The sequence below is a fragment of the Paroedura picta genome, chromosome 4 (genome assembly GCF_049243985.1).
Source record: "Paroedura picta isolate Pp20150507F chromosome 4, Ppicta_v3.0, whole genome shotgun sequence".
In the NCBI taxonomy this organism is placed as follows: Eukaryota; Metazoa; Chordata; class Lepidosauria; order Squamata; family Gekkonidae; genus Paroedura; species Paroedura picta.
Window position 1 is genome coordinate 122,584,261 of NC_135372.1, and position 22,139 is coordinate 122,606,399.

Consider the following 22,139-nt stretch of genomic DNA (forward strand, 5'->3'; position numbering starts at 1 on the left):
GCTGAGACTGGAATAATGCTCCATAGGATTGTACTGTAAATATGTTGCTTGATCTGTTGTCATGCAATCAGCATTAATTTCTCTTGCAGAGTCCAGCTTGTAAACAGCAGTTCTGTGTTTCATTCTTCCTTTAGAGTAACCTACCCAGCCAAAGCCAAAGGCTCCTTCACTGCTGACAGCCATCAGAATTTTGCTCTGTCTTTCCAGCTAGTAGATGTGAACACTGGAGCAGAACTCATCCCTCACCAGGTTAGCCTGATCATGTAATTATCTTGTCTCTGTGGTTATCAACCAGAAGACATCTTTGGCAGAGTGCCTTTAGAGAAAAGATTTCTGAGGTTTTAAAAACCATCTGATGGATTTGTTCTAAATTGGATGGTGGCAGGAAAATTACAGATAAATGTCTTACTTCCCCCACCCAAGAATATGGAGTCAGAGAATGCAATTTATTGTGCTTTTGTCATGTGCTATATCAAAGTTTTATTGTGTATTACATCGTTTGGGCAAAACATACAGCTGCTTACATAGGAATATTTCTCATACACGGTTTTCTGAATACTTTTTCTGGCATCATTTCTGGAGGGCCTCAGAGGGATGTCTCTTCCCAACCACTGCTGCCTTAAATAGTTAAAACATTTTGGCTGGTTGGCTCATTTGGTTCCTCCCACCCCCGATGGCACTCAAAGCAGTTAACTTTCTTTAAAAAACCAATAATATTTCAGTGTTGAAATGTATTAGAACAATTGAATTCCAAAGCAGCAGCCCTCCATTTTGGAGGGTACAAGTCTAATGGACCCCCCAGAAATACCAGATTCCAATACTGGCAAAATATCCGGAACTGGGATTCTTCAGAAATCCCATAATGTTTGGGTTCCAATATTTTTATTACTATAACTATTTCAATTTATTACCCGCCACTCCCAGATGGCTCGTGGCGGGTTACAACAGTCTGAATAAAATCCCCATTAAACCCCCATTAAAACCCCAGACATAAAACAAATATAGATCCAATAATCACAGTACAAAAAGAAGATACGGTGGAAAAAAAACAATTAGAAGCATTAACAATTCCCCCAGTAAATATCTCATAGAGATTTTTGCTCAGTAGACCCAAGATAGAAAAAACTGGTTTAAATGGGCTGCAGAAGAAAAAGAGGGGGAAACAGTTGGTGGGGGGGAGGAAGCCCAGTCATTTTGGATGAGATGGATCTTCCGGAATACACATCTGTCATTTTGCCTTTAAGCAATGCATTTACTTAGGAGATGTAAATCCTGTCTTTCCTTTCTGAAAGAGTCCTCAGGGCAACTTACAATATTCCACCCTGTGTTTTACACCAGCTGCAAAGTCTCTCGTTGTTCTTATGGGAGATGGGCAAAGATTTGTTTAACTGTGTTTCCATTTAGACATTTGTGCGGCTCCATAATCAGAAGACTGGGCAAGAAGTGGTGTTTGTTGCAGAACCAGACAGCAAAAACATCTACAAGTTTGAGCTGGATACTTCTGAGAGGAAGACTGAGTTTGATTCAGCCTCTGGGACCTATGCTCTTTATTTGATCATTGGCGATGCAACTCTGGAAAACCCAATCCTCTGGAATGTGGTATGTTACTCCAGCTGCATCGTGCCAGCCCTTCGAAATCTGTGATGTATAGGGAGATTATGGTTACTGTATTGGGCATCAGGTGTGACTTCAAGGCGCTAGTCTGACCCAGAACTGAATAAGATGAAATTCCGTTTAAAAACACCTCTATGATGCATCATATCCCAGGTACCTACTGAGGTTGCTGGAGCCATTCCCATAGCAACCAGAAGTGCATTGGACTGCATCTGAAATCACATCATCAGCAAACATCAGGAACTGATAGTGTTTCTCTGCATAAGGGACAAGCTGAGGGGAAGGTTGGAGAGTGGCCTTGGAAGCCTTAGGTTCAGCAGTTAAATGAGACAAGAGCTTCTTGTTTCATCCTGTTGCGATGGATGAAAGACACTGGGAATGCTGAAGCATTTTAGAATATTTGTTTATTAATTTGGAACAGTTCTATGTCACCTTTCCACCCAGTTCAGAGGGCCCCCAATAACAAGGGGCAGTTTCTTCCTGTGTTGGAACATGGGCCAACATGAACCTTTATGATGATAAAATACAACACAATGAATCCTATTCCATTGATTGAGGGGGCAATATTCAGCATATACTGGATGATTAATGATATAGCTTTATGCAGTTTTCTTGCTACCTTTCGTTTGGTTTGTAGATGCATCACATGACTTCCCAGCTTGGGGAGTAAGATTGCGTTGCTTGGAATGGCTCCTCTAATCATATTATTAGTTCCCTGATCAGTTGATCATAATGGAAGCATTGCCTCTAAACCATCAGAATTTGAATTGTGTGATTTAGACTGGGTTTTTTGCCTAACAACCTCTGCATTTGAATTAAGTTTACTGAACAAATAATCTCTCCTCCTTCCCATTAATAGTAAAGAGTTATTCAGTTGGCGTAGGACTTGGAAGAATGATTCTCAAAGGAGTTAGGATTGCTGTGATCCCATTCAATCTCTAGCCAGGAATCTTTTTTATCAATCAGACATAAATAACCTACATGCAACAAATCCCATTGATCCCTGATATTCATTCCAGGCTGATGTTGTCATAAAATTCCCAGAGGAAGATGCTCCGTCTGCAGTCCAGTCGAAGAGCCTTTTTGTACCAAAGCCAGAGATACAGGTAACAGCCCAGCTGATGAAAAGTTGGCTGTATTTTTCTTAGGGGGTGCTGGTTTTTACTGGGTTTGTGGCAGCTATTTTAGAAGGCATCAGCCGCCAGAGAAGCCTTCCTGTTAGTAAACTGGGGCCACTTAGTCATTACACTGGTACTGTATTTTTCCCCTCCCCTCAGGATGTGCAGATGCCTCAGCCAAACTCACATCTGAGCAACTGGGGCGCCTCCTGTTTGCTTTAAGCATCTGCTTTCTCATTCTGACATGTAGAGACAAAAGAAAATTGCTAGGATCTAGAAGTGTCTTCCATGCCCTCTCCCTTCTGGACAGCTTCTCAGATTCGCATTGAATAGGAGGATGTCTGGTAATTCCCTGGGATGCATGAAAGAAAGCTACTTTGGGGGGTGGGGAGAGAGAACAGTTGGGTTAAATACTAGATGCTGTTAAATGTTTATATTATGGGTTCTGAAATGCAGAATGAGAGGTCTGTAGCTGTGATTAAAGTTATGGGTGGATACAATAACCCAGATTTTTCCAGTTTGATATCAGGAACCTTTCTGATACTTTCTCCCCTGAAATTCTTCTTTTATAGCATCTGTTCAGGGAGCCCGAGAAGAGACCACCCACTGTGGTCTCGAACACATTCACAGCCCTGATACTCTCCCCACTGCTTTTGCTCTTTATTCTGGTAAGTTTTTCAGGTCCAAAGAAGTTGCCAAACTGTAGTTCGCGAACAGGGACAGGTCTTATTTACTCATTCATTGGTTTGATAGCCTGCCTTTTCCCCTATTCAGGGATTTGAGATGGATCACAAATGATGAAAAAATCTGTAGAATGCCAGACCATCCTTATTTGAAACAATAAAACATAGCAGCTTAGACTACCAATGAAACATAGCAGCTTTACTCACTGATGCTTGTAATTTCACCGCTTTTAAAGACTGAATCATCAGAAACACAGACTTCTACAGCCAGATTTCAAAGAGACTGTTTCTGTATTTGGCAATGTGGCCTAATTGCCAGGGTGCCATAAATTTTGTAATCTACCCACCCATGCGTTTAAGTTTCTCCCTCCACCCTGTGCACACACGTGCCCACTTCCCCTTCCTGTGGGAGTCCCCAGGGTTTTTAAGTTTAGGTAGTTATTTTGCAGCCTGTGTTGTAGTAACACTCTGATCCAAAGATCATCTTAATGACAAAGGTTCATGTGATTTGGGGTTGTGTGTACCATGGGCATTGTCATCGAATTAACATTTTGTCATGTTTCAGTGGATCAAGATTGGGGCCAACATTTCCAACTTCAGCTTTGCTCCCAGCACCCTGATCTTTCACCTGGGCCATGCAGGTAAATGCCAGAAAGATTCTTCTCTCCTGTTCATTGTTTTCACATGGATTCACAAGCATAAGCCTGATGACAAATAGCTTGCAGTCTATTAACTGTAATGACTATAAAAGCATTGCATTCCTCTCTTCTCTCCCCCCTCTTTTCCGTCTTTTAGAGTTATTCACCTGCTGCTAAACATGTGTGGCTCATCAATTTCAACAGCTATCATTATACTCCCCCCGCTTGCCTTTTTAGATATATTTGATGGCACATTGTGTCCAGAATTTCATTTATAATTTCTGTTCTCACTCATTTGACCGAGGAAGGCTATGTCCTCTTTGTACCTCCTGATGTTTATTTGGGAGTCTCTTGTTTGCCTCTGTAGTACTAAATAATCGAATGCAGGAACATACGAAACAGTAGCTCCCAGTGTCCAGGAGCACATCCCTTACAGTCCCCAAAATGCTAGTGCCATTAATTCCATTCCATGCATACCTTTGCAATTTGCTGATGAAATTGGAAGTCGGTGGCTGTTTTGGTGTTACATTTCAAGCGTAGGAGTTTGGAGCACATATTCTCTGTGGTTTGTTTTGATGTTTGGTTTGTTCTTTTTTATTTCTGTATTGCATTTATTTACCTTCGTCCCCAGCTCTGTTGGCTCACGGTGGTTTACGACAATTAAAAGAATAAAACACTACCATGGCATAAAACACCACTCCCCCCCCAACCCATCCCAGTAAACCCACCCCTTCACCCCCCCCCCTCCCCGGCTCTCTACCCATCCCACTCCACTGCCGGTATGCTCAGGAAGATAGTAAAATGGCAGTCCAGGGAGGGGCAAGTTCTTCCCTGTTCTACCCCACCTCAACCAAGGGCTTGGCCAAAGAGCTCAGTCTTACAGGCCCTGTGGGACAATACGAGCTCCTGCAGGGCCCACAGCTCTTCCAGGAGCTCATTCTTCCCAAATGCTAGGTATGCATTGATGCTACGGTGTCCATGGCTGTGAATTTAGCTCTTTTCCTCTTTTTTCAAACAAATTTAGGAGCCATGACATGATTTTTCTTTTTTTACAGCCATGCTGGGGCTCATGTATGTCTACTGGACTCAACTCAACATGTTCCAGACCATGAAGTACCTTGCCATCCTGGGCAGTATCACCTTCCTAGCAGGCAACAGAATGTTGGCTCATAAAGCAGTGAAAAGGTAAGAGAAAATCTCTCCGCTGAAGGGAAGCAGACAGGGAGTGACAGATCAGACGTCTTGCATGTGGTACTGGGAAGCACTTCTCTAGTGTCTCCCAATAGATCACCTCTTAAATGAGAGGTTTCTTACAGCCGTTAATGGAGGGGCTCTAGCTCAAGTGAGGTTCAGAGATCAAGCAATAAATGGTTTGCTTGGGAGATTTATTTTACCCTCACTACATACAAGAACCTACATACAGCCTTTAAAGTTGTTGCTTCATTACTGAGAATTCAGCAAGCAGGTCAGGTTTGAACCTTCCCTGACAAGCTGCTTAGGTTTCTTTGTAGACACTTGCAAAGAAATTTGTAAAAACCTACTCAGAAAATCCTGGCAGGAAGTGCTATTTAGAAACATTGCCAAAGATTTATGCTCTGAAGCTTAGTGTAGTAAACCTTAAGGTTTAAGCTTCAAGATGATCTTATTCTTAGTATAGAAGCTCCCTGCCCATGTGTTTCTCCCAAAGAGGGGTCTTTTTTGGCCTTTGTTAGTCCAGTCCTCATTGGTGGTAGAAAAACCTGGACTTGCCGAAGTTAGAAGGAATCTCTTAGGGTATTTTAAGCTTCCATTAATTTTCTTTTGTGGAACTTCCCCCTCCCTTTCAACAGCCAGTGGGGGACCATTGACGGAAAGTTAATAACAAGCACACCAGCTTCTCCTATGTTTCTTAGCTCCCAACAACTGTCTCTTGTTTTCTTTTAGCTTAGGCAGCCTAGCCTTGTAACATCTATTGTACTAGAGATAGTCTTGGATGCTGCCATTACATGCTTCAGCTGGTTAAGTAGACTTTTGTCCCCATTTAATATTTTTGTTGCTTGGGACACAAGTTGCACAGTTAGATCTACTTCCCATAAGAAGGAACATGGCAGAAGTCACTGTCCACTGTCCATGGCAAGAGACTTCATGCATGTGATAGCTTACATTTCAAAGCTGGGGTTGGGCACTTTGGCATCCGAAATGGCCGTTCACACCCGTTTCTTGTTTGCAGAAGTACACCGCTTGTGCTCTTCTGTAATACTGAAAGAAAACAGCATTAATTGAAGCCTGTTCCAAGTTAGCTCTTTGCATGCTTCGTTTGTGGTGTTTTCAAGTTTAGCAGCAAACAAGGGGCTTCTGTTTTTGTTGTATGTTGCAGTGCACAGCAATACTTTTCTTCAGATCCCCTGTTCTAGGAGTCACAAAAGTGAATGCCTGTGGGACAGCATTGTTTTTCCCTTCATGGGGAAATGCAGAACAGCACACTCTCTAATACAGGGGTAGTCAAACTGCGGCCCTCCAGATGTCCATGGACAATGCTGGCCGGGGGTTCCTGGGAATTGTAGTCCATGGACATCTGGAGGGCCGCAGTTTGACTACCCCTGCTCTAATATCTTTGTTGTGTTCCTCAAAGTTTTGTGAAATTGGCACACAATTGTCAGAACAAAACCATTGGATTAAAGATGGGCCAAATTTTAATCGTAGCTGAGCTGGAGGATCCACCCATTCCTAACTTTTAGTCCAGGACATCATAGCAAGATCTTTTCGAGCACTGGAATAGCACCATGGGCAGCAAAGTTTCGATGCCCGGAGGGTGATTTTTTCTGTCTCTTAATTTGTTTGGAGACCACCCCGAAATAACACAAGAGCAGGGAGGGCTAATACATTCCTGTTAATTGCTTTTGGTGGCATGGAAGCAGACCGTAGAGTGGGGGATCACTCACTACTACAGACAGAATAGTGTCAAGGTAAGTTCCAGTGCTCTCCAGGTAGTTGTGACGCAGACTGTTTCACTTCTACTGGGCTCTTAGCTAACTGAAAACATTTTCCAGCCATATCAGTTGGTTCATCAAGGCTGTTATTCAAAAATTAAAACAGCACATTTGCTTAAGTCCCAAATTGTATATGTTTTTTGTAAATGTGGTTTGGAAGTCCTTGTTTGTTCACACACATCTCTTACAAGTTTCTGGGATACCTGGGTTTGCTCTTTGCATGTTTCTTTTCTGTGTGTTGTCCGTTCCTGGAGCAGCATTGCTCTCTGCCTCACTGTCCTCTCTGAACTTTTATCCCTCTCTCCTTTTGGCAGGATCGCTGCAGAACAGAGCAGTAGGTTGGCAAAGTATAGAACGCTGCGGTAAAAGGGGGTTGTGCTAGTGACCAGCTCTTCCTAGAAGTAAGGGTCTTTGGATGTCACCTTCCCAGGGCATGCTGGATGCTTCATTTCATGCTTACCATTCATCTCCTCCAGGGCCAAAAAAAATCTTAACTTGAAGCCATTGCTTTTGGAACCTGGCGAGGGATACTATGTAGCTCATAATATAGCCAAAGAGATGTTATCCTATCACTCAGAACTGTCTCCATGATGCCTTCATTATGCTCCAAGCCTGTGTGATGTATTAATGGAAAGGTCCATGTGCATCTTTGCTTCCTAGGGCTGTTGACCAATCACAGCATGATGGTTTGTTTCATCCCTATGCCTTTTAGGGGACTAATCAGTTAAACTGAAATAGATATACCAGAGCTTCAGTTAAGCGCCATGAAGGACATGTGTGAGAACTTGCAGTTGAAAGGCAATCATTCATGGCTAGCTTTAACATTTGCTTTCTCCAGTTATACACATACTAGAACTAAAATAGAGCCTCTTGTGGTGCAGAGTGGTAATGCAGCAGACATGCAGTCTGAAGCTCTGCCCATGAGGCTGGGAGTTCAATCTCAGCAGCCGGCTCAAGGTTGACTCATCCTTCCATCCTTCCGAGGTCGGTAAAATGAGTACCCAGCTTGCTGGGGGGTAAACGGTAATGACTGGGGAAGGCACTGGCAAACCACCCCGTATTGAGTCTGCCATGAAAACGCTAGAGGGCATCACCCCAAGGGTCAGACATGACCTGGTGCTTGCACAGGGGATACCTTTACCTTAGGACTATAAAAGTAAGCAAATGTCTTGCATTCCCAGCCCTGCGGATCAGCCTAATGCAGTAGTTGATTGATTAGCCAGTTAAAAATGGCAGGTCTACTGCATACCAAAAAAAGTGGTGGGAGACCCTTGACTGTTTGTATGTGCTTCAGAGTGGTGACAAGAGAACACAGTAAAAGCCTTCATTGTGGCTTTATGGTTCTTCTGTCTCGATCTACTGGTGCAGCAGGAGGGGCAGAGAGCAGCTTTGGAGCTCCGGAGGAATGCCTAGACTACCCAGCCAATTGTATTAATATGATCTGTTAGGGTTTAAAGCCAAGTGCTCTGCAAACAGTGATACTTAGAAGCATCATACAGCATCATAACTCAAGACCACAGAACTAAATTGCTTCTGAATTCACTTGAGAGTAACTTTTTTCTAGTTACTGAACAAAGTCTGACTGTATCTGCTGCCAATTTTTGTAGCCTGGCTGTTTTCATTTGAGAAGGAGTTCTACAACTGTACTCTCTAGAGGAGAATTTCAGTTCTCCCTTTCTGCAGAAAAATAATGGCAGCCTTTTGTTTGCTTTCATTCTAATGGTCTGTAATCCCTGTTTTCTGGCTTTTTTCACAACTGCTGCCCTTGCCTGAGATCCTCCCTGCTGTTTTTCTTCTCCCTTCCACTCAGAATGATTCCATTAATTTTGCAGAAATAAGGAACATTGTACAGTATTTATTTAGATTGTAGAGGCTGAGGGGTTGAAAAGCTGAGAGTCTTGGCACAGGAAATTTTGCTTTCAAGCCTGCCATTGGGTCCAAAGATGCTTTTTTGTGAGCTATGTTATGTCCTAATAAACAAAGGATAGTTCTTGATTAAAGGACATGGTTTGAATTTAACTCTTATGCGATTCAAGATCATGAAGATGCCGAATGGGGGTGGGGCTATGGTCCATTTCTTCACTGAGCTAATCTTCATTCAGCTGCCCAACACTGTCTGAATTTGATTTCTCTGTATATCTTTAAAAATATAATTTCTTAAGTTGGTGGAAAGCAACTTAGCAAGCTTGAGAAGAGATCAGAGCTGCCTAAACCTTTGCATAGCACAAACAGCTAAATGCCCCTCGGACTTCTGTGAGCCTGTTGTGATAGAGTTGCCATTGTTCCAGCTATATACACCCTGAACACTGTATGTTCCTCAGCTCAATACAGCTGCAAATTCTTCACTACAGAAATCTACAGAATTAATTGCTCACTCCATTTTAATAATTTAGTGGGGAGGGAATTTTGGAGGGAGGTAGCTAAGGGAGGAATTTAAGAGTAAAGGAAGTGTAGCAGTTGTTATTATTATTACAATTATTATATTTATTAGGAGGAGGAGAGAAATGCAATGCATTTCTAGAAACTTACTCCCATTGAAAGAAAAGCAGAGACACTCAGGCTGACAAATTTGGTACTCTGGGTCAGATCTGGCATTTGTGCCATCACCCAAGACTAATGGTATACATACGGTCCTGGGCATGTCAGTATAGATGAAATAGTCGGTCCAGACTTGTGACTGACTGTGTGGGCCATTTGTCCTTGCAGGCTTTAGGGTATAAACATTCCATTTTGTAAATCCTGGGTTAGAAAAACTCCGCACAGTGAGAGAACAGCTGATTGAGAAAAATGCATTTTACAGACATCTCTTTCTGAAAACTCAAAATCCACTCTTCTGAAAGGATTAATGAGAAAGTCAGCTATCAGTGGTTCTGAACTCACTCTGGGCCGTCCATGGGTAATATGTGGATAGTCACCAACTGGAGAGTAAGTAGACTTAGAATTGCACGTAAAACACTTAACAACACCTTAGAAGTGCCATATAATTGCAGTGTTATTTCGGTTATTTCTATTTTGGGTACAATTAGCACAAATGCCTTCTCTTACCAAGGGGAAAGAGTTGGAAGTGTTCAGGTAAGAAGTGTCCCCGTGTAACAAGAGGTCAAAAGGTTGAAATTGCTTCCTATATATTTGCCCCAAGGCCATTGTTTAAAATAAATATTTGTATAGCATGTTTCTTGGCCCACAGAGTTCCAGTGCCCCAGATTGCATGTGAGTTTCGTTTATATTTTAGTTGCCTGATGGCATCGAGTTCATGAATATTGGATTCTAATGGCTTAGAATCCTCTCTTTAGCCACACACAAAACACCCTTTTGGCGAAAATGTTTCTCATCCACTTCAACCCTCTGAACTTTGAGACAATATTAATGTTCGTTTTCATACTGACAAAATATCCCTTTAAATTTATTTATTTATTTGATTTTTAGGCCACCCCTCCCTGCACAGCAAATTTTTGCTGGGTGTCTTTTAACTGGATAAATTAAGTTTTAACTGTGCAGACTCTCTCCATATTTCACTTGGCACAATCTAGGTTAGGTTCATATATCAGCTTTCTTTCAGATATTAACTTGGAGACATAATTTCAGTGCATTTGTTTTGTGATATTCAAGTTTGGCCACCCACAAACCTCAAAGGGAGGTTTGCTGAATACAAGGAAGAGTTGCTCTTCTGTATCTGAAATTTAACATCAGAGGCATTTCTTTGTCTCCTTCCAGAACACACTAACATCAGAAGAAAAGGAAGAACTGAAAAAGTATCTGTATAAGCTCCAGGGAGAAGGAGCCGAAGAAGAGTGTAAAGGCCAGAAACTGCAATGTGGAAAAGTATTGCCTGTAATATTGAAATGATGGTTGGTTTTGTTTTTCTTAAAGGAAAGTAAAAAAAAAAGTTTTTCTACAGCTTGTGGTTAGTGAATGTCCAGTCCCTTTGAGTTATGGCAATAGCATCATGTCTGCTGCCAGGTTGTTTGTCCTTCTTTGAATGATGAGCTCTGCCTGCCTCCTTTTGTGGAATAAAGAGGATGAGAGTCAAATGGTTTTCCCAGTTGATTTTGCAGTCACTCCACCGGTTCCAAAGTGAAAACCTGCAGTTTTGCCTCTGATTCCTAAGTTTGTAAAACCGCAGTCTCCATCTTGTTTGAAAAGCTACTTGTGGATGGTGAGGAAGGCTCAGAATCAGGAGTAATTTGGTTTACATTGCATTCTAGGAAGCTGCTGCTAGGAAAAAGACACCCTATTCTTTAGCACCCACCTACAGGGCCTTCCATGGGTATTCCCAAAAGTTTTGCAATAGGTATGGTAATGCAAGACAAGGGGCTGTAGCTCAGTGACAGGTTCAGTCTCTAGGATCACCAATTCAAAGGATCTATTAGGTGATGTGGAAGTCCTCTACCAGAGACCCTGGAGAACTGCTGCTAGTCTGACTAGACAATGCTGACCTTCATAGACCAATGGCATGATTCATTACAAAGCAGTTCCCATGTAGTAGTCATTCCCTGCATGTAGAAAATAAACAGTATATGAAGTGCAGAAATTGAACCTCTCTCCTTCATGTGCTGCTTCTTATTTGCTGGGATACATACACGGATGAGCAATATTAATCTACTCCCTTACTCCTGCTGGTCTGATATAATACAGGCCATTCGGTCTCCTTGTTCTGTTTTATCCAGTGGCTAAGCATCTGACTCTTTCCTACATTCAGTTATTCTCCTGACATAATTGCTTGGGATGTGACCTTTGTTGACTGAAATAAGAGGCTAGCAGGTTCACTGGGTTTTGACAAATCTTCAACAGAAAGCTGTCCATGGTGCTGAACCTGGAGGCTGGGCAAATGCTTCCCATTCAACCCAAACGTCAGCTACCTTTTAATCCTGAGAAGCCCCAATGCTAATCTGACCATCATAGAGAATTGTGTGTGATCAAAGAGCTCCAAGTTCAGTATTAGGTGACCAGGATCCTGGCCTAGGCACTTTACTGTTCTTCTCAGTTCAAAGAGAGAGAGAGAGAGAATGGAGGTGGAGACTTTTGGAACAATAGAAAAATAGCCACCTAGATGTCCTGTTCATTAGGAATCATTCTATTCCATCTGGAGATGGGTAATCATAAGTTTCCGCAATCTCACAGTATAATCATGGGGCAATGTGTGATTTTTTCTTTACTTATAGTACCTTTCAGTGGAAGGAAAGGGCATCCTAGACATTATACATTTAATAAGATGATGGTTTATTTTACCACACTGCTTGCAAAGCAGGAAGAACTGCAAGACATGGACACTCAGAGAATGGTACTGACCAGGGCATGGTGGGAAGAGAGGAAGCTTATTTACAATTCCATGAGCTTTGTCAGGACACTAATAAAATTCTCTAAATGGTCACTGTTGACATCTTGGGACCTGAAGGGAGCAAAAGAGAAGAGGCAATAGTCACAGATCTGTACAAATGTAATATGTGTGATTTACGTCTTATGTTCTTCTTGCCCACCTTTGATTCTGCAACATGGCTCCCAGAAAATTCCTCAATACCATCTCTTGGTGGTAGCCACTGTCCATAAGAATGCTGTCAGACTGGCGTCTGGTCAAGAATTCATGTTCCACATCTCCTGTGCGGCCTTCACTGCAAAGTAAAGGAAACCATTGTGGTGCAGAGGATCAACCTGTATCAGAGAGACCAGGTTCAAGTCCCTGCTCTGTGTTGAAGCTCTAAGATGACCTAAGACCAAGTCATTTCCAACTTTGAGGAGAAGAAGAAGAAGGGTTGGTTCTTATATGCCGCTTTTCCCTACCCGAAGGAGGCTCAAAGCGGCTTACAGTCGCCTTCCCGTTCCTCTCCCCACAACAGACACCCTGTGGGGTGGGTGAGGCTGAGAGAGTGCTGATATCACTGCTCGGTCAGAACAGTTTTATCAGTGCCGTGGCAAGCCCAAGGTCATGGCTGCATGTGGGGGAGCGCAGAATCAAACCCGGCATGCCAGATTAGAAGTCCGCACTCCTAACCACTACACCAAACTGGCTCTTCTCAAAAGAGTTATTGTAAAGAGTTTAAGTGGATAACTCTGTGGATAACAAGTTTCTTGGAGAAAGGGTAAAGATGCACATGTCATTGCTATACTGCAAGATGTGCTGTTGTGGGCTGGGATACTTCAATTGCTATAAGAATAACGATGGAAGGAATGGTATTACATAGTTCTTTCAATAACAGGCTGAAATGGAGGGGGTGGGAAGAAATGCTTGTGGGAGAGAAAGGGCATGTGGTCAGCACCCCATTGGACTGCCCCTTCAGAATGATTAAGTACTTCCTCGTGTGTTTTCTTTGGAATGTTCTCACTGCACATGGAACCCTAGCATTTTCATGCGCTTGCCATATATCCTGCCTTTCCTCTAAGGAGCTCAGAATGACACACAAGGACATGGGTGATCCTATCCCCTTGCCCCTTAATCATCTGAGCCTGGTGATTCTCCAGCAGGGATCTGAACCCTATTCCTTATCCATTATAGCAGGCTTTCATTCTATCAAGAGTGGGTAGGGGATCCGCATATTTGAATGCATCCTTATTCTGGCAAGAGTTTAAAATGTCCTGACGGATTACACCTAAACACATTTAATCTTTCTGCAACTTTAAAGTTATTCCAAATTGGCATTGCCCGTTGCTGACCTTTCACCCTGTGGATGTGATCTGCTTCCTGGACCTTAAGATGGGAAAGTGATTGTGAGGAATGCGATGGGGTACAGTACTGTGGGTTCTCAAGGGTCAGCATAGGTCTGCAGAACTTCTGTTTGACAGACCTGCATTAAGTAAAAATAGGCAGGGATTCTCAACCTGTGGTCCTCCAGATCTTCATGGACTACAATTTCCATGAGCCCCTGCCAGTGAATGCTGGCAGGGGCTCATGGGAATTGTAGTCCATGAAGATCTGGAGGACCACAGGTTGAGGATCCCTGAAAATAGGGACGCTCATAATATAAATGATGATAATACTCTACTTACCCATGTCTTTTGCCAAAAATCGCCTGTAAGGCCTTCCGGGCTGAGATTTTGCCCTGGATTTTCCGGAAATTGTTGGTAAATATGGCATCTGCATGACGCTGCATCCTAACAATAAAAGAGGGACGTATTTTCACCCTGATGCAATTGCTCCTTCCACCCACAGGACCTTTATATAAACAACTACCTTAACTTTCATTTTAATTGGAGGAAGATAGGGTGAATACATCTTCTACTTCAGTGGAGGGGGAACAGAGTAAGTAGTGGTGTGCCTTCTGGCAAATACCTGGAAGTGGCATCATGTCACTCTAGGATTTGGACCAAACTTTATGGTTTTGCCCATTGTACAATGTCATCCCCCCTTTCCCATTTCATCAAGGAAACAGAATGAGGGAAGGTTGTTTACTCCTTTTTTTTCAGCCTCCTGCAGCTGCATTTTGTTAAGACAAATAGCTGGGAAAAACAAAACATGGAACTATGCAATAGTATTTTCTCCCTGAGCTATCTTATCAGGATCAAACAAAGACCCGTCTTTCTCTGCAAGATTGTTTATATCAATCTTTGATTCTGTCTTCCCTGAGCTAGAAGGGGCCAAGTCCAGAAATGGCACAGCCTCATGATTTACTACTTTTTTATTGTTTTTCATGTGGGTTTTCCCCTTTAAAAACAGGCTTTCTCAGTCAGAGTTTCATGAAGCCTGAATGGCTGGGAGTTCATTGTTATTTATCAGTTGATATGACCATATATTGTCATGTCGACCCCTCCCCATCCCAAAATGGCTAGTGATAAGCACGGAGGAGGTGGGGAGGGTAGGGGCCCCAGGTGGGTGTGTACACAGCAATAACCATATTCTGAACAGTACCACTTCTGGGGGCTGCTTTTTAAAACATTCCAGTTGATGATATCATGAGCTCTCCTTGCCTATTGCAGCTACTGCTTTCAAAATGACCTCCTTGGAGTGGAGGACAGGGAGACCTAATATACCCACCTTTTCTCAGCAGCGTCCGTGTGGAAGTTCTCCTCCTCCTGTTCTTCCACTGAGAGATTGTGACTCTGTACTGGGCTACTTTCCTGGAGCTGAAAACTCACTGCCTTGCCTGAAATGGGCAGTGGAGTATACCTGAAGGCAAATGGGACACAAATATTCTGAAAACACACGAACAAATGCCTCTCATTCCGTATCCGTGAGACAACAATTGCTAGAGACGCCTCTATTTTTACAGGTTTTCGTTCTTCCAGACACAACCAGGCTTCTTTCATCACAGGATGGACACTTCTGCTTTAGCTTTAAAATGTCTAGCTTAAAAATGTTAATTACGTTTGATTGCCTGACCATGTCTTGCTTCTTAAACTGCCTTGAGCAGGACCAAGGTCAGATGAATATTTTAAATCAGGGGTAGTCAAATTGCAGCCCTCCAGATGTCCATGGACTACAATTCCCATGAGCCCCTGCCAGCAAATGCTGGCCGGGGCTCATGGGAATTGTAGTCCATGGACATCTGGAGGGCTGCAGTTTGATTACCCCTGTTTTAAATGAATACATCCTATTCAGAATTAGCTGAAACGGGTGTGTCGGTACAGAGCTACCCTTATTCAAGTAGAACGCAAGTACCTTCGGAGTGCGTGGAGGGAGAAGGGCCTCTGTTACAACGGGGGCATTCGAAAGTGCCCTGCTGGGAGTGTCGGATTTGGAGGCACCTTTAAACAGCAGCAAAATTAATTGCCATTGGGGGAGAGAGTGCCCCTTGGATTTTCTGTCTTGGGCCCCCAAAAGTAATGGGCCGTCTCGGACAGGGGAAACTGGCCATTTTTAATTTGGGAAGAAGGAAACTGTTTAGGATTTCAGGTATTTACAGTCCAGATGAAGCATCAGGGGACCACAGAGTGTGCTGCAGCTTGGTGAACATGACTGAAGCAACTTGAGGACTACTGACTTGTGGAGTGTTGGAATATGCAAGATCGGTAGCATGCCTGATTCCAAAGGATATGAAGAATATCCTGCGGGGGGCATCAGATGTGTATTTCATATAGTTCGCATAGGTACTTCTTGATGTTTTTCAAATCGTCTCCCCCAGCATCCTAACTGTGGCTCATTTGGAGACTTCCTGCTCCTTTGAGCCTACATCCTCCCTGCTTACTTCTAGACCAGGACAGAATAAAGACAACAGAACAGTTAGACACTTAGGTCTCTCTCCTTTTTCAATAGGTTCGTTTCTCTTCTCTATAAAAACATTTTATTCCTTTTAAGCATTTTGGTGCTCTACTTCTTTTGCATGTTTAAGCTTTACCAAAATGGAGGAGTCTGCCTGAGACTGCATTCAAATATTTGTGCTCCTTTGTTCACCCCAGTGGGGACCCAGAGTAGCTTATAGGACCATGCTCCCCTTTATCCTCACAACAGCCTTCTGAAGAAGGTTAGGCTGAGTGTGTGACCAGCTCAAGGTCACCCTGTGAGCTTCTTTGGCAGTGTGAGATTTTGAACCTAGGTCTCCCAAATCCTGATCCAGCATGCTACAATATGTTAACCTGTTGTATTTTGTAAACAAACAGATGAGGGGGGAAAGCACTGCCAGTCTCAAGCAAGCTTTCCTCAGGAGGAAAATGACCTTTGAAGAAACCGGCTAGGATTTCCTACACAGCGAGATATGGAAAGTCTGAAACAATGTTTGGACTCAGCAGGCAAGTGGGGAGGGGGGGCACCCACCTGAGTGACGGATAGAGCGGGGAAGAGAGAGAGCACATGACAAAGCGGAGGAGCAGGAGGAGAAGTGCCCTTTCCAGCATCCTTCACCCTTCGGGTACCACCTGTTAAAAGAAGAGAGAAAAACGAGCATTGATCAGAACACCAAAGGCTCTGCTATTGCCAAGGAAGCTTTGTTAGTCCAAGCCGTGCTGAGTCAGTTTGGTTTGGGTTTTTGTTTTGTTTGAACTGCGAGACCCAGCCGATACGTGACGATTCTTTTATCTCTTCAATCAGACAGAGATACATTCAGAAATCAGAATTCAGATTCCTGCTGTGATCTCGGTGTTCCAATGCATCGTTACTGCAAAGCAAATCCCATAATAGGGCATCGTTCCCAGGATACGTGTATGGGATTTCTAGCACGTGTGATGTTCACTTCCTAGGATGCACACTTGTTCTGAAACATTGGCCTACTGCAGAAAGACACACACATACTCCTGCAGGGGGGGGGGGGAAGGACATAGTCATTGTCACTTAAATATTTTTCTGCCTTTTAATGGCATTCCAAAGTTGGTATTCAGAGCATACAATTGCACCCTGCTAAAGGGTAGAGCCACCACTGTTGTCATCCCCCATTTGTTTTTCAGTCTGGCTAAAAAGATGCAGGCAGATCCTGCCATGAGCAGGATTTTCATCCAATATGCTATAAGGAATCAGGCTGTTGCTTTTGTTGGGATGAAGTGGTGCAGGATCCCTTAAGTAATACCCAGGAAGGCCCTCATCTTGGAGAAAACATTATCTCTTTGTGAACAGTACAATAAAGCTTCTCAAACTGCAGGCCTGGAAAAGGTGAGTTTCCTTTATGGACCCAAGCAGGTGCAATGAGAATCCTTTCACATTAGGGTGTGAACAGGGTGACAAAAAGGAAGTGGGGGAGAAAGCATTTATCAAGTGAGACTCTGGCTCTCTTCCACAACCATTGGAGCCTTGATGGAAGTCCAGAGTCCCTAGGCAGAGGAGGGCAATGGCAGATCACCTCTGAAGGTCTCTTGCCTTCAGAATCCTACCGGTCAACACAAGTCAGCTGCAACTTGACACCCATTTACACACTCACTCACACATTCCTGTTGCACTAGTGAAGCTAAGATGGAGTGAACTGGATAGGTGCTGGGATGGAAGACCACTGGGAGCTCCGCAGAAGCTACGCTAGGCTTTCTAGAGGAAGAATAGTAATAATCACAATAATCCCTCTTCTGTTTGAGAAAGTTTGTGCCCTGCATCCTGATATTAAGGAGAAGATTTTTCTGATCCTTCCTCCATGCAGAACTGCTTTGACAGTCCTGGAAAGTCTTGTTTCTGAAACTGAAAAACGCTCAACGTTATTTTCATCTTGGCTTTTGGAAAGGAAAGAGGTAGTGTGCAGAACATAATTAAAAAGAAAATCCAATTACAAAGTAATTCAAAAATAAATCTTTGTTGGTCTTAAAGGTGCTACTGGACTCTGATTTTAAAGTAAAAACCTTTAGTCTATTCCCGAAAGACAAATTCACCCATGTTACTTGGCAGCACTTCTGAAATCACCCTCTGCACTGGTATAATATGAAGGAAACACAGAGGGATGATGGAAAGAAAGACAGGTAGAGATTTATTAATTGTGCCATAGATTTGGGGGGGGGGTGACTAATCTGTCTGGAAAATAGCACAAAAAGGATAGAACTAATTATGGTCTGCAAGACAATTTAGTCACGTAGATTTAAAAATTTTATGCCATGCATGTCAAATTGGTTAAATTGTAGCAATGCACCAACAGCATGTTGTATACAAAATATGTTCAGAAAGAAGAAATCAATCCCAGTAAGGTAACCAGGTTAACATGATCACAAAGTTTAGTGCAGATGAGTTTAGTTGTTGACGGCTTTTACACCAAGAAGATCTCTGTTTCAGAAATGTACCCACTCAGATAGATAGAAAGATTCTTGAACAGGATATCAAGCTTCCTATTTCCTCTCCTGTCTAGAAAATCAGACTTATTTCCAACTACTTCTGTTTCACCACAAGCAGATTGATAGCTAGCATTGTAGTATAAATACCTGATCGGTGTCACAAGATTAAAATAAGAATACAATATCAACAGCAGAATTTCTACCTCATTATGAATGGGGCATCCAATCCCCAATATATTTCTTCAAAAAATTAACCCCACTGGGTTTTATTCCCAAGCAAGTATACATAAGGACTACATTATTCGGCAGTCAATAAAGTTCCATGTGGTTAAGGAAATAGAACTGATTTACTCCCATTTTCCCACCAGTTCAGTAAAAATTATGCATGGCACCAAACTTACAGTTGCCTTCAAGAACGGCCTCCACTCAGGTCTGCAAACCTTTCCTTCCTGTCTTTCCTGATGGTCCGTTTTCCCCGCACGTCTTGCCAAGTGTCCCAGGAACGTGGAGAGAACTCCTTCTACTTACTCAGAATTAGAGGAGCTGGTCTCTTGATGTGGTGGGTGTTGCTTCCCTGTCTTTTATACCTTCTCACCCACAGGGAACCTGCAAGCTCCTGGACGTCATAGGATCAATTACCTCCCCGTCATTCAAAGGACTGTGCTTAGCATCCCCTGTGTTGCAAATGAGGGTGCGGGAAGGCATGGAGAGCTTGTGCTAACCGCCGGAGGATGGACGGCATACAAATAATAATAATAATTAATAATTAGGCAGACCAAAGGCCAGGTTTGCTTTGTTAGGTAAACAAGTTTCTGAAAAATAGCAGTTTTTGAAACATGAAATCCAACAATGAGGGGCACGTTAACCATTAATATCACCTCCTGCCTTGTCATGACAAGAATCTCTCCATGGTATGTTCTGTTCCTCTTGATTATCAGCATTTCCTTCCTTTGCTTTTGTGGCTCACACCTGCCGGTGTCAGTAGGGCAGTTCATGCTTCGGTCTTTGGCAAACAGTGACAGAAATACAACACCTGGAGAGGGGATCTATGGGAACAGCAAAGGCCTTGTTCAGTCAGCTGGACATAAAAATCAGTATGGTTGTCACATTCAATGAATCAGTGTGGGGTCACAGCTAGAACGTTGGATTAGGTTCTGTAAAGCCCAGGTTTGAATCCCTACTCTGCCCAGGGGAGTTCACTAGGGCCAGCGGGCTGGTCTCTCTCTCTCATATCATAGTCTACCTTACAGGGCCGTTATTGTGAAGATGAAATAGAAAAGGCAAAGCACAATGTTGTAAGCTACTTTGGTCCCCGTTGGGGATTAAAGCATGGGATAAGTATATCAGACAATTGGTCTGTGGCAGAAGTGGGATTTTCTAAGTTCCTGAGGCTGCCTTCTTAAACTACTGTATTTATTTTATTCATTTTCATCCCGCTTATCCTTACAATGGAGATCCAAAGCAGCAGACAGTACCATTTGTCACCAGCAGATCTATGCTGAGGTCAGGCAGTGATATGGGAGAAAATCGTATGGGAGTGCTTGTATGCAGCGCAGCAAGATATTCAAGACCACAGCAACATTTGCTCAGATTCACAAAATTCTGTACATCCGCCTTGGCATCTAATAAGAATGACTTGCTGCATGGCTTTGTATCACTAGTATATGCAGTGTTGCCAGCTCCAGGTTGAGAAATAGCTGGAGCTTTTGTGGGTGGAGTCTGCGGAGGGCGGGATTTGGAGAGGGGAGGGACTTCAAAAGGGTAGAATGTCCACCTTCCAAAGCACCCATTTTCTCTGGGTGAAATGATCTCTCTGGCCCGGAGATTACTCATAACAGTGGGGGATTTTCAGCCACCACCTGGAGGTTAACCCCAAGGATACGACTGGCCCTTCCTGCAAGAAACTCAGCTTACTGCTTATGTCACCTTTCAGCCATCTCCTTCAGAGAGTTCATATTCCCAGACGACCAGAACTGAGGTTGGCATGCACTGTCCCATTAAATCACCTGCAGTGATGCCATCTGCAATCTTGACTTAACAGCTAGACCTCCGTAGTTGGAATGACGTCTGCTTAATTCTATTTTTCTGAGGTACATTAATCAATAGCGGGACTCGGCACTGGTTATCTACCACAAAGGCAGAATCAAAGCATTTTCTTTAAATTCCCCAAATGTTGATTTTCTCTCAGAGCCAGCGTGCTGTAATAGTTAAGAGCTGCAGACTTTAATCTGGACGAATGGGTTTGATTATCCACTTCTCCATTTGCAGCCTGCTGGGTAACCTTGGGCTAGTCACAGTCCCATCGAGTTCTCACAGAGCAGTTCTGTCAGAGCTTTTTCAGCCCCACCTCCCTCACAAGATGTCTGTTGTTAGGAGAGGAAGGGAAGGTGATTGCAAGCCCCTTTGAGACTCCTCTGGTGAGCCAGGCTTGATTCCCCACTCCTCCCCCACATGCAGCCATCTGGGTGACCTTGGGTTTGTCACAGCCCTGATAGAGCTGTTCTGACTGAGCTGTAATATTAGGGCTCACCTACCTCACAGGGTGTCTATTTTGGGGAGAGGAAGGGAAGGTGATTGTAAGCCCCTTTGAGACACCTTTGGGTAATGAAAAGTGGGGAATAAAAACCAACTCTTCTTCTTTTAGGACTGTTCACACAGAGCTGTTCTCTTAGGGGTCTCAGGCCCACCTATCTCACAAGGTGTCTATTGTGGGGAGGGGAAGGGAAGGTGATTGTAAGTCATTTTGGGATTCTTTTGAGTAGTGAAAACCAGCTCTTCCTCTTCTCCCCATTAAAAAAAATCCTTTATATTAGATTTATATGCAGATAAACCAGTTAGAACATAACATACTCTATAGCAGGACATCAACAGCAGTCATCCGGTGAGTGACAGGCAGTTGAAGTTCAGCCTCTCCTTAAAAGAAGCCAATGAGAGCAGACGGCATACTGAGAGAAGGAGATTTGGAAAACAGCAGTTGAAAAATGACTGACAGGTGAGCAGCAGACAAGTAGACTGCTTAAGTGCTGAGGTGAAGAGAGGGCTTTCCGACTGAAGGGAAACTGTATAGAAATTAGTAAACTTGTAACTAGGGGATCCCTGCAAGAGTTAAATGGAAGCAAAACATGGTTTCTTATCCTTTATATCAGGGGTAGTCAAGCTGTGGTCCTCCAGATGTTCATGGACTACAATTCCCATGAGCCCCTGCCAGCAAACGCTGGCAGGGGCTCATGGGAATTGTAGTCCATGAACATCTGGAGGACCACAGCTTGACTACCTCTGCTTTATATGATGAAAGGAGGGTAAGAGCACCCCCCTTTGGAGCTTTAGTGTTCTCTGCGGCAGGCCCGCGCATGCGCGGACGCAATATGCACCTGTGCACCAGATATCGATGAACAACAGTTAAGGGTAAGTGCAACTCTGTTTTTTCTTTCCTCAGAATTTTATTGATATCATAAATAAACCCTCCTTTTTAATTGACCCTGTGGACTGCATGCCTGAGGGAAAGAAGCACAC

General features: G+C 43.4%; 2 protein-coding genes and 1 long non-coding RNA gene across 7 annotated transcripts in view; 1 reads left to right on the forward strand and 2 right to left on the reverse strand.

Annotated features, from left to right (window-relative positions):
* The window catches only part of RPN2 (ribophorin II), a 30,951-nt gene extending 19,898 nt beyond the window's left edge, over positions 1–11,053 (forward strand). For 3 of the 4 annotated variants that reach the window (XM_077335449.1, XM_077335452.1, XM_077335451.1), the window contains exons 11-18: positions 135–249; positions 1,405–1,599; positions 2,634–2,720; positions 3,305–3,400; positions 3,981–4,056; positions 5,109–5,238; positions 7,337–7,423; positions 10,737–11,053. In XM_077335449.1, coding sequence (XP_077191564.1) covers positions 135–249; positions 1,405–1,599; positions 2,634–2,720; positions 3,305–3,400; positions 3,981–4,056; positions 5,109–5,238; positions 7,337–7,388 — 751 coding nt within the window. In that variant the 3' untranslated portion in view covers positions 7,389–7,423; positions 10,737–11,053. The remainder of the gene's footprint in view (positions 1–134; positions 250–1,404; positions 1,600–2,633; positions 2,721–3,304; positions 3,401–3,980; positions 4,057–5,108; positions 5,239–7,336; positions 7,424–10,736) is intronic. The other variant, XM_077335450.1, reaches the window with a different exon arrangement.
* LOC143836301 (uncharacterized) lies at positions 6,095–7,586 on the reverse strand. Its single transcript, XR_013230569.1, has 3 exons — positions 7,483–7,586; positions 7,226–7,341; positions 6,095–6,291 (listed from the first exon to the last, which is right to left on the reverse strand). It is a non-coding gene; the product is annotated as an uncharacterized LOC143836301 (long non-coding RNA).
* Positions 11,054–12,218: 1,165 nt separating the features above from the next.
* GHRH (growth hormone releasing hormone) lies at positions 12,219–19,298 on the reverse strand. 2 transcript variants are annotated; one of them, XM_077336344.1, is made up of 6 exons: positions 19,028–19,298; positions 16,705–16,805; positions 14,989–15,120; positions 14,004–14,108; positions 12,500–12,631; positions 12,219–12,411 (listed from the first exon to the last, which is right to left on the reverse strand). In XM_077336344.1, exons 2-6 carry the CDS (start codon positions 16,782–16,784, stop codon positions 12,342–12,344), a joined length of 519 nt encoding a protein of 172 aa, XP_077192459.1. In that variant the 5' UTR covers positions 16,785–16,805; positions 19,028–19,298; the 3' UTR covers positions 12,219–12,341. The 2 variants fall into 2 exon arrangements, with proteins under 2 accessions (XP_077192459.1, XP_077192460.1); XM_077336345.1 differs by having other exon boundaries at positions 19,155–19,293.
* Positions 19,299–22,139: the final 2,841 nt, after the last annotated feature.